The 12817-nt window shown below is 32.6% G+C and overlaps 1 protein-coding gene across 2 annotated transcripts in view; it reads right to left on the bottom strand.

Annotated features, from left to right (window-relative positions):
* SRBD1 (S1 RNA binding domain 1) overlaps positions 1-12817 on the bottom strand; it is a 183984-nt gene that overhangs the window by 77410 nt on the left and 93757 nt on the right. For both annotated transcript variants that reach the window (XM_011361334.2, XM_011361335.2), the window contains exons 14-15: positions 8447-8538; positions 1760-1842 (exon numbers count right to left, since the gene is read on the bottom strand). In XM_011361334.2, coding sequence (XP_011359636.1) covers positions 1760-1842; positions 8447-8538 — 175 coding nt within the window. The remainder of the gene's footprint in view (positions 1-1759; positions 1843-8446; positions 8539-12817) is intronic.

The raw sequence follows: 12817 nt of genomic DNA, 5'->3' as shown, positions 1-12817 counted from the left end.
ACTTTTAGCCTACCATCTTGATCCCATTCTCAGTGTCATTATTTGCCAGTCTGTACTCCAATGTTAACATGGCTATTTCTCTAAATCCCACACTTGTATCTCCAACTCTTATTTGACATTTTTCCTTGGATTTCTTATAAGTATCTCGAATTTAACATGTCCAAAATGAAATTACTGACCTAATCCTTAGGAAATCTGCTCTACTCAGGCATCATCCACATACCAGGACCTTTGGAGCAAATTCTTAAAACTCCTTTCCTTCACTTATCACTTACAACAAGTAGTTCCAACAAAATAGATTTAACTTCTTTCCAATTCTACTGTCATTAATTTTTTCCTAAGCCACCATCATCTTTCACCTGGGGTAAGTAACAGCCTCCAAACTGGTCCTACTGCTCCTCCCCTGCCCCTCTAAATCATTTTCCCCAGCATAGCCAGAGTAAATGTTTAAAAATGCAAATCAGATCATGTCATCCTTGTGCTTAAACTCTTCCATTACTTCCCACTGCTGTTGGAAAATATCCCCATTTTTTTTCATGTTAAATGCTATCTCTGAATCCAAATCTGGAGACTAGGTCTCTGCTATTTACCTAAAGACCTTTTGATGCCAACTGCTTATTAGCCTGCCTGGGTCCTGTAAGTTTGACTTTCCCTTTTGTTTGTTCCACTACCTTGCTGAGGCATTCCATAACTTCACCTAAAATGCCTACATCATAAAACTGCTAGAGTTGTACTCTAGATACTAGGCAATTTTATACGTAGCTAGATCAGTCCCTTCAGTAACTACCCTTCCCTAATGAACAAGTCCAGTTAAAGTCTAACTTTCTATAAAATGGGAATACTTCCCATTCTAATAGATGACAAGTTACTCCAGGCTTTGCCAGTGTGATCCTAGGTAAAATTCTAGGACACAGTTCTTTTTCTGTCAAATGAGTGGGTAGGGTTGTATGATTTTTAAGGTCTCTTCTATTTCTAGTGGTCACAGATTCCATGACCTAATGTAGTATTTCTTTAGATAAAGTATAGTACCTATAACTCAAATCTCATGAAAATTATACAAAGGGTAATATTCTATTTAGGGTTAAGAAAAACTTTCATCAAAGAGGAAAGTAATACAACTCTAGGTTTCTGGAGACAACATGGATTCACTTTTTCAAGATTTCGTGCCGTCCTCAATTGCCCAGTAAACACAACCTCAAGAATTGAAAATATAGTAATAACAACAACAAGCACTATAACTACTTTTACTACTACAAAGTGGTAGTAAAAATTTGAAAGTGTTTAGCTCATACTGGGTAATGACCAAAAACTAACTATCATAATCAAATAGGAATGGAAACAGGGGAAAAAAAAAGGTAACGGTAGGTATCAACGGCTTCTTTCTGAAAGATTGATAAAGACCAATAGTTCATACTGGTTTACACAAAGAGCCAACATATCCCCCTTGTCCCATAACCCCTCCATTTTTATAATAATGCTAAAAGAAAAGGCTCTCTAGATTAAGTTGCTAGTGAGATCAAATGTGCCAAAAGTCTTTAAATCTGACTACAGTCAATTCTAAGTCTAGATCAAAACCATAAACACAGAAAACAAAAATCCCTTCGTTCCCTAATAACTTATAACTCCTAACTACCTTCCTACAAACTGTATAATCTTTGAAAATTGGAATCTATTTCCACTGACAATTACTAGGCCAAGTTTGAGTATTGCTCTTTGTATTGATGGGTTTCATAAATTAAATGATACACATTGCTTTTACCTGATACATTCCAACTCCAATGTGCTTCGGCTCGATTTTCACCAGCTCAGCTAATGGATCTTGTACACGCCTTGCTATGGAAACTGAAAAAACAGAATCAGAAATCTTAACGTGAAATGCAGTATCCAGATAGTCATGTTAGTTCCTCATAACACAAGTACTTAAATCTATCCCTCTTTATCTTCTCCCCAAAAGACCAACAATTTCACACAAAAAGTGAATGTAAAATTTCAAGATTAACTATACTATAAGAACCACTAGGCATTCCTGAACACAAATAGAGTGAACAGGTTATATATGTGAAAGAATAAATAAAACATTTAGTTGCTATACTTACATAATCACCTGTTCGTTCTTTAAGTACAGATACAGCATAGTAGAGGAGCTCACACTTTAATGAACAGGTAGATATCTATTTTACTTTTATATAATCCTGCTTTATTATAAACATGACATACATTTGTATGTCAAATATGCTTATTAGGACTAGATCCTGATAATGATGAGTGAATGATGAAATCGTATGTTATTGCAAACAGTGACAAAGTCAGTTGGCTAGTGAATATACTTGTATTGCCCTGACTATGATTGCAAGATTACTCTGTGAAGTGATCCAAGTCACAACTGCTTGTCTCTTAACACACGCACAATCCTAATCATCTTGACCATCACAATTCATGTTCAAGAGACTTGAAAATTAACTTCAAATATTCCTTTACTTGTGTCATTTTACTTGGTCATCATTCATTGTCATCTTTTTTTTTTCCCCTACCAAATGTTAACAAAAATTTCTATTTAATTTAGCTTATAAGATAAATCTAGCTAGAGAAAAGAAATTTAATATGAATCTTAAGGCTACTTCTAAAGGCAGCTCTTTTTTTCCCAAGTAGCATAGTTACATTGAGTCCCTACATATGAACAGCTTTTATTTTCTAAATACATAAAAACTAATCCACCTACTCATACAGAAGGTTGGATAAAATATAAATTCATTAAGTGAAAGAAATCAAAGGAATCCCCTGACTGTTCAAGGTCTGGCAACAGAAGCCACCTCTTACAAGTGATGACCAGATTCTCCTGTCACTAATTTGTACTACCTCTCATCAGAGGTAAGATCTACTGTGAACATCAAGTTCACTACACAGTCATTCAAGTCTTTTTCACATATTCCATTATTACTTCTAACATATCATGAAACGGCAGCTTACAAGGCAAGCTTAGAGAACAATAAGCTGGTGTTATACAATCTGCCTATTTTGCCCACAGAAGAGATGGAGATTCCAAGGCCTGCACATACACCTCACAAAAGGTTAATTAGTGCAAAGCATTGCAGGTTACAGAAGAAATGGTTTTCTCTAATAATCACTTTTATAATTACACATTGAAAATACATGCTACCACCTGATATTTTCTAAAAGCAAATATTTCTTTATTCTAGCCTTTATCTATACATAATGCAATAAGAATAATTTTTCAAATACATACATGCGTTTTCCAAATACATTATTGATTAAAAAAAACAACAACAACACACAACAGTAAACCAAGTTAAGGATAAAGGCATCAGTACGTTCACTATGCAGGAAGGTAGTATCGATAAAAGGATATCAATAATAGGTATATCTCTCAAATCAACCCCTTCAGGAAAACCCACATTATGAAAATTTAAACTTAAGAAATTGGATAGAGCAATTGCATAATTTGATAAATGTCGGTAGATTCTCATATTTTAAAATTTCTAAAATACACACAAGGGTTTTAAACTATTTTCTACCTACCTGGTGCCCTTCTAACTGTTTCACTGCTAGTGTCTCCCTTGTTCATCCTAATATTGCTAAATGCAGCAACAATGGACTGGAAATGACAGTTTCTAGGTGACATATTAATTCTACAATAAGTCCTAAGAACTCTAGAGTTACAGTGTCCCCAATAAACAATCGCAACATAGACTCTAGTATTTCCAGAACAGATATTTCCCTTTCAGATGTTGTTCATGTTATACAGCATAAAAACTCAAGCATGGAAGAGAAAGGAGGCAGGAAGATGGACATCGTTTAAAGTAGAATTTAAAAAGCAGTATGCCCAGCCTTTGGAGAGATGGTGCTGTTTTCCTGCTAGCAGGATAACCAAGAAAAGAATTATGCAATAGACAGTAATAATAATACATGTAGGTTGAGAATGATCAGGCTGACAAGAGATTCCTGAAAGTAAGAAACAGATCGTAGTTCAAGGAAAGGGAGTTAATAGATTACTGATAAAGATCATGAAAAGCGAGAAAGTCATGACCCAAAACTTGGGGCACATTCACATTTTGAGATAGAAAATAGTAAAAGAGACAAAAGATGAATGGTGAGGAAAGCATAGTAACAGAAGTCAAAAGACTTCTGGTAAATATTAAACATAGAGTTACTACATGCCCCCAAATTTCTACTCCTAGTTATATATTCAAGAGAAATGAAAACATATGTCTACATAAAATTTTGTACATTAATGTTCATAGTGGCATTATTCATAATGGGCAAAAAAGTGAAAACCACCTAAATATCCATCAACTGATAACTGTGTGAACAAATGTGATACACCCATACAATGGAAAATTATTTGGCAATAAGAAGAAATGAAGTGCTGATATATGCTATAGTATGAATGAACCTTGAAAACACTATGCTAAGTGAAAGAGCCAGTCAGTCACAAAAGACCACGTATTGTAATGATTCAATTTATGTGAAATATCCGGAATAGGCAAATTCATATAGACAGAAAATAAATTAGTGTTTGCCAGGGGTTGGGGAGAAGAGAGAAAGGGAGGCTGATTGCTAATGGATATGGGGTTTCTATTTGGGGTGATGAGACTGTTCTAAAATCAGATAGTGGTGGTGGTTGCACAATTCTAACTATACTGAAAAACACTGACACACTGTAAAAGGGTAAACTGTATGCTATGTAAACTGTATCTCAAGGAAGCCATTATGTATTTTTTAAATGCAGTATATCCAAATATATGGCAAATACTATTGTGCCCACATATGACACCAATATTTGTCTGTATCACTACTACTATTCACCATTGTTCAGGAAATTCTAGTTAATGAATGCAATTGGTTAAGAAAAGAAAGAAAGCATAATTACTGAACAGACAAAAACTAGGTTATTATTATTTACAGATGATGACTGTCTACCTAGAAAACTCAAACAAGTCAACTGAAAAAATATCAGAATTAGTAAGATTTCAATCAGTGGGCTGGTTTCAAGACACCCAGGCAAAAATTGATGCTCCACCATGTGCCATCAGTAACCAATAAGAAAATATCAAGGAGAACCCATTCATTGTGTGTGTGTGTGTGTATGTGTGTGTGTGTGTGTGTGTGTTGTTTGTAAGAAAAATAAAATATGCAAAACTTCGAGGTTTGTCAACTGTGGCCTTCACTATCTGGAGATTTGGCCAATTCTTTGTGAACTCTCTGACTGCAGTTTCTTTAGGTGTTTTCTCTTGTGTTGGTCTGAATCCCCTAATCTCCTGCAGGGAAGACTGAGTCCTCTCTAAAGTCTCTATGACAGCATGTAAATAATTATTTAACCCTTCTTTTTTCAGTAGGTATCCCTACTCTCATGTACAACCTGTATCCTCCAGTATAGAGACCTTCCATTTAACCCTCTTGAGAGAATCTCCAATGTTCTGCACAGGTGGAAGAAGGAAAGTTATTCAAAATGTGTGCAATGGGAGGTTCCGTTTCACTGATGTGAAATTCACATAATATAAAATTAACCATTTAAAAGTGTGCAATTCAGTGGTATGTGGTATACTTAAATGCTGTGTGAACCACCACTTCTAAAAAGTTCCAAAAAACATTTTATCACCTTAAAAAAAAAAACCCGTACCTATTAAGCCATCCCTCTTCATTTTCCCCTCTCCTTGGTCCTGGCAACCACCAATCAGTTTTCTGTCTCTACAGATTTGCCTATTCTGGACGTTTCATATAAATGTAATCATACAATATGTGGCTTTTTCTGTTTGGCTTCTTTCACTTGGCATGTTTTCAAAGTTCATCCATGTTGTAGCATGTATCAGTACTTTATTCTTTTCTATGGCTAAAAATAATATTCCACTGTATGAATATGCCACATTTTGTTTATCCATTCATCTGCTATGGACATGTGGGCTGTTTCCAGCTCTCGGCTACTGTGAATAGTGCTGCTATGAGCATTTGTGTACAAGAATTTTTTGAGTACTTGTTTTCAATTCTTTTGAGTATACACGTAAGAACGGAATTGCTGGTTTATATGATAGTCAATGTTTAACTTGGTCTAATTGCTTTTTAAACAGACCTTCAATCAATCCTCTTATTTTAGACCCACTCTCAGCACTCCCAAAATACTTCTAAAGGGGCTTGATACATTTCCTGAACCTATGCAGTTTCTGTGATCTATTTTAGATTAGTTTGCTGTTTTCTACAATGCTGTCTTAGTATTCAATTTTCTCAAGTTGGCTAGATAACTTTGTACTTAGTCATCTGCTTTCCAGCTTCGAAACTGTTGCTATTATCTCCTCTCCCATTCTCTTTGTCCTAGTGAGTTTGTCTTCATTCCATCAAGTTACTGTGATTTTAATATTTCAGAAAGAAGTGAAGGAATAACAGGTATACTCAATTTTCCATTTTAAATCAGGAATCTATACTAAATATTTTAATGCCATCTATCTAGTAGTCTACCCATCTAATTTAAATGCCTCTCATGTATAATGTATTTATTATGTGAGAATATAAGCATTTATAAGGATAAACTGTGTTTTCAATAAGTTGATAAACTGGTCAAGAAGATGTGGTAATTTGAAGTTATTTTCTTACACATGTTTAACACTTGTATGAACGTTGAGGTTCTGTTACTCATGGAGGGATGAAAGGTAAAACTCACACCCACAGGTAGGTCAGATCTCAAATGAAGTATAAAGTCATCCCTGGCATCAATCACTGGGAAAGGGAAAGACTCTCATTCAGAAAACAGGAATTGAAAAGGAAGTGGGCCCTAAAAAAGCGAGAGTGGAGACTCTCAGCTTCTTTCAATATTTGCCTCCAGGACTAGATTCTGAAGACTCAAAATTGTCTAGGTAGATGTTTTGAGTTAATATGGATCAAACATAGTCACTGCCCCATAGACAGAAACTGAAACACAGAAGGAATGCATACCTGCAGTGAATCACAAACTGAAGACAGAGCTAGATTTTGAAAACAGAGTACTTAGGAACAGACACCAATTCCTCTTTTTATTTCCTATTTTCATAGGGTCTTGTTGGAATGTAGTAATCTTGTGTCATCTATAATACTATGACAGTGGGAGGTCTGAGGGACCACCACCTCCTAGACAACATGTTTTTCCAATGCCCTGTTGGAAGATTACCTTTCAGTGCCAACTTGGGAGGTTGTGAATTATAAAAGTACACAAATGTTATGCGCACCCTTACTGGCTATGTGGCCTCTTTAAGCCTTTTAAGCCTTGGTTTCTTCATCTATAAAGTGGGATTAATAAACGTCTCATAGGGCAATTCTGAGGATTAAAAAAATAATCCTGGTAATGCGTTTATCACAATGTTTCACATATATTAGGTGCTTAAAAAAGATTAGTATTAGCAGCTCCTACCAGGATTACTATATCTAATTACTACTATTATTATTATTATTATTATTATTATTATTATTACAAGGCAAGCATCAAAAAAGTACATGGCAAGAAGGGAGAAACCATGCTGAGCTGGGGTGATAGGGAAAAACTTCACAGAAGAAGCAAGATTTTGAGCTGGGTTCTGAGTTTGAGAAGATGATCGTTTTAGATAGGGACTATGTCATGGAATGAAAAACTGAAGAGAAACTACAAGCTTTTCTGGATATAAGAAAGAAGTTTTTAGCTTTAAATTAATGCAAAAAAAAAAAAAAAACCACAAAAAACCTTCAAATATACATCCCCAGGTATAGATTTTAAGAATAGCTGATAAAACTTGATGAGAATACTTAAGGAAAAATTTTCAATAAAAAGTCAGTTTCTAACAAAGTAGTCTGAATATCTACATTACACAGAAAAATACTCTGGCCAGAACTAGTATCTTGCTTGTGATACTAATTACATTCACTAGATGTATCAAAGTATCTTAATTTCTTCACACACAAGAATTTAACTCTTCCACATTGCAGAAATCAAAGCAACTTAATACAACTAAAATCACAACAGGCTTGATATAAACAATATACCACTGATGATCCCCATTAGCAAAAGAGAAACTGGTCATTTGACAAATATTTAGCAATAAACTGAAAGCCTGTGTAGGCTCATACATTTGACTATAAATAGTTTTATGTTAATATATTACTTTTTGCCAACAAAAAGCTGTAATAAATATTTTGTTTTAATAAGCGGAGAGCTTAAGAGTATTTATTATTTCTGTTAACTCTCTAGCATTTAATTTTACTAAAGATGTTTTGGGTTAATTTTTCATTCTGGAATACTATGCTGTGTTCTTTACAAACAGTATTCTTCCTTTTCTTTTCCAATTATTATTCCAACCAACCACTTCTAACAAGCCTATTCATAAAAATATATCTTCTAAGTGTTCTTGGATATTTAAATATTTTGTTTGTTATAAAAACAAGTACAAACTGTTATAATCACATGCTTCTGTGATGGTGCTAAGCTTCTTACCTGCACTTCTCAAATTAGGGTCCAGTCCCGGCATCTCTTTGTTAGCTTCAGAGCTAACACTGTAGATGGATGCTCCTGCTTCACTGACAATACTGAGAAGAAAGAAAAGGGGAATATCACCTTCCAATTTTTTGTCTGGTCACAGAAAATAATAAGAGCAGGTAAGAAAAAAAAAGTTGTAGGGAAAAGTGCTCTTTCTATTTCAATGATAAATACCTATAGAATTTAATTTTCCATTAACACAAATTGATTAAGCAGTGTTTGTTTTCTTCTCATAGGAAATACACAGATTTAGTCCATAATAAATTCATTCAGTTGTTTTCTGTAAGTAGTAATGAGATAACTTATAGACGAACACAATAATACTCCCCCATGATGCCACCTTCAAAAATTTCAAAATATACTTAGCTTCTCTTGTGTTTATAATCTACTTATTGACTGACATTTATGACTCCCATCTGAATCAGTCATTCTAAAGCATCTTGGAAAGTATATAGACATGTGTATTCACATATGTGAATATACATGAAAACCACTGCCATAAACACTGCCATTATTATTACCTGATTATAATTAATCGCCACAATGTGAAAAGGAAAGGGATCAGACAGGATATTACCCCACTTCTTTACAGGAGGGTGTGAAATCATCTTTTTAGTAAACATGAAATATTTCTCTTCATACAGGTGTTAAGCCATTTAATTTCATCATTTAGTTAATAAAAGCAATAGATCCATCGGAACTCATTTCTAGCTTTTTCTGCCTTCGATTTTGATCAAAATGTAAAGTGAGTTTTGTTTTCTTACATATCTAAAGTAGAACCTAAAGCATAAAGAAGTTTAAATATGTTCTACAATTTCAGAGACTGACTTTAAAATTAAAAGGTAATTGTGCTTTTTCTCCAAAATAAATGTTAGACTATGCTTATCTTCTACCATATGATGATCAAGAAGAAAATGTAATGTCAAATAAAACTTGAAGAAAATTCTTAGTGTGACATAACATGATGTTAAAGACAGCAGCATACTAGCAGTGATTTTTTTATTTCCATTACAGTAGCACTTTCTAACCTGGGGTCCTAGGACGTCCGGGCAAGAAGAGGCAGGATAAATTAATACCGTATGCGAAATGTTTGTGTTTATACATTTTTTCTAGGAAAGAGGGTTATAGTTTTCATGATTACTTAAAGAAATTCATTGCCTCACAAAAGGTTAAGAAACCACCACGGTATGAATATTCAATCACCAGCCATGGAAAATTTGGTTTCAAACACAAATCAATAGTCAGTTTTTTCCTGAAAAACCAGAGTATCCATCAAGTGCAAGCTTGGACCTATTATTAAAAGAGTATTTTTAAAAATCTCACTGGATTTATTTGCTATCATTGCCAGAAGTCTCCAAAATCACCTCTATTTAAGCAAAGGGAACTTAAATGGTAAATAAGAATTTCAATTAACTGTGGCCTTTACAATTGGGTACCTGAGAATTTGCTGGGTGATTCACTGTCTCTTGGAAGTTATAATTCTCAATAGACTAAGGGAAACTGTTGCAAAGAAAAACACTCAGATAATAAATATTCCTCCAAATACCATACTGCCACTTCTCTTAAACTGAGGAATACAAAACAGATGTGACACACTGCACCCAAAGATTTTAGATTAACAATATTAAATCAATACAAAATGCAGTAAATTTCATATGCTTTAGTTATTAGATAGCATGGATCTAATAAACAGTTCACTACTAAGCACAGATCAGAATGTTTAAATAATCTAAACGAACAGAAAAACCTCAACACTGATTATTTCAATATAAAACATATAAGGATCTAAGAAGTATATGTGGCAAGAATTAAATGAAACAAATCAAGCTGGTAGTGGTGATGATTTTTTCCAGGAGAAGCTGCTAAGAACAAAAGTTATGTCCTCTCCCCGCTTTTTTCACTCTTATTTGGAGTTCAAGAATAGACATTCAGTAGAAAGTATGCTAGATATTATAAGTCACTTTCTATTTATTGAGAAACTATTTAAAAATTATTTCAATTAACTCTAATATATTTTGAGGAAAGCAAAAATAAACAGTGAAAATTCAGATATTTAATGATTTAATAAGTTTTATATTTCACAAAACACATTTCTATAAACAAATTAGGTTCATAATCTTAGCAATTTGATTATTTATTTTTCCATAAAGCATATAAGACTAAGCAAAATTTATTATTTGAGAGGAATTTAACTAATATTGTTGTAACTGGACTAAGGTTTTGAGATTATTACAGCACTCCGAAGCCCCTTTGAATTGCTAGTTTAGACAAACATAAATAGATACATATGGTATCTCAAACTTTAAATATACGAAAATACATTTCAGAAGCTACCATTGGACTTACATTTTAACAGATCTATGTGTTACTCTGCTAATTCTCTAGAATTAGACTGGTACTTTTTAAAACATTTAATCTCATTCAGCACTATTCTAGGGTCCTAAGTCTTTTTTATTAAAAAAAAAAAAAAAAAAAAACCTCACACTCACAGTTTAAAATTCAAATAAAATGCCCACAATATAGATTCATTTGCTTTTAAATTCATTACATTTTTTATAAAAACTCTGTAAGTTAAAAATGCTTATTTTAATTATTTCAAGTAAAATTCAATGTTACAAAAATCTGATTATTTATCAATACAATTTACTTTAAAAAAAATGTTTAAACTTCAGACTTACTATTTCTACAGTTTGTAAGTCTCTTCTACCAAGACAAATTGAATGTTGGTGAATCTTTTAAAACCAGATTTACAAGTAGTTTGCTTACAGTGACTATTCATTCTGAGAGTAAGGGAATGGCAATTTCTACTACCAAATTGAGATGGGGGGCAGACTTTTCATGAAACAGGAAAACTAGCTATTTGTTTTTTTAAGTTATTGGGCTAATAGTTTTCACATTCATTTACAAGCTTACATAAAACCTCTGTATGAATCTCCTCAAGGCCTTCTCTCCATTTCCCAAATGTTAAAATGCCTTTTTGTTTGTTTTTTATTTTAAAATAAATTACATGCTTCCTTATGTTTAAGGGAGAATTAATTCAAAGGTAATCTACTTAAATAAAAACACAATTTTTTTAGTACTATATCAAAAATCAGCTAGGATATATTGCTTGAACAAATAAAAACTGATTGTTTTTAATTCCTCACAAAAGTATACTAGAATTCCTTAAGCTTTATCAACATCTAGCATTTTTCCCACCAAAAAATATGTACTAAATAACTCCTATGCTAAATGCATAGGAGTTTACTGAAGGTTTAAAAGTAATTTACCTAAAACCATTCTTCCATGTTTTCAGACTGCAAAACATTCATATGCACCTAAACAAGTAATAGAAAGCACTAAAAAAGTTAACTATTACAGATCTAAATTCTTTGCTTTGTATGTGAGATAACGTATTCTGAAGTATGAAAGAATAGCTGTTTGTATTTTAAAGACAGGAGACAAGACCAAAAACCAAACCACCATAAATGAAACTCTAGAATTTAATGTTTAAAGAATAAGGCTTATTTCTAAGAAAATATCAAAGCAATTTTAAATTCATTTATTTAGTGACAAATTATTATTTTCGAGAATCTCAAATGAGCAATATTTAGTCACTTTAAAAACCAGGGTAATCTGGTGATCGTAAGGATTCAGGGAAACAAGCAAAATCACATAATGTTAAAAATGTCTAAACTATTCACTTTTTTGGATGGTAATTTGAAAATATAGATCAAAAGTCATAAAACATGCATTCTTTCTGAATATTATATTTTTAAGGATTTATATGAGAAATTTAAAAACACACAAAAAATTAAAAAGCACTAATCATAGCACAGCTGTGTCTGAAACTGAAAAACAAAATGCCTATAATTAAAAGGTTCATTAAATTAAAAACTATACTATCATTAAAGATTATTGTAAAATACTAAGTGAAAAAACTGGTTTAAAAACTATGATATGAGACTACTTTCATATTTTTAAAATATAAGTATATGCAATAGAAAAAATAGGTTATGTAATATATTAATAGTACTTAAATATGAGTTATTCCCTTAATTGCATTTTAGTTTATTTAAATTTTTATTCACTAACCATGTAATATTTACTTGTAAACAGGAAAACTTAAAATTTAAGTTTAAAATGACAATTGTTAATTGGGCAGGAAATCCAATATCACATAATGGCCAACTTTTTTTTAATCAAACTTTCTTTTAAAGTTATTGAAGTTATTTTGAACTTAAATGTGAGTAAACGTATCATTTGTAGTAACTTCTTAAACATGGCTTCTAGATCTAAACAACAACATTTTATGACATTGTTATAACATAAGAGGTGGCTAAGCAGAAA

The sequence above is a fragment of the Pteropus vampyrus genome, unplaced genomic scaffold, assembly GCF_000151845.1.
Source record: "Pteropus vampyrus isolate Shadow unplaced genomic scaffold, Pvam_2.0 Scaffold66, whole genome shotgun sequence".
In the NCBI taxonomy this organism is placed as follows: Eukaryota; Metazoa; Chordata; class Mammalia; order Chiroptera; family Pteropodidae; genus Pteropus; species Pteropus vampyrus.
The sequence above is the reverse complement of the archived record's forward strand: the minus strand, read 5'-3'. Positions and strand labels throughout refer to the sequence as shown.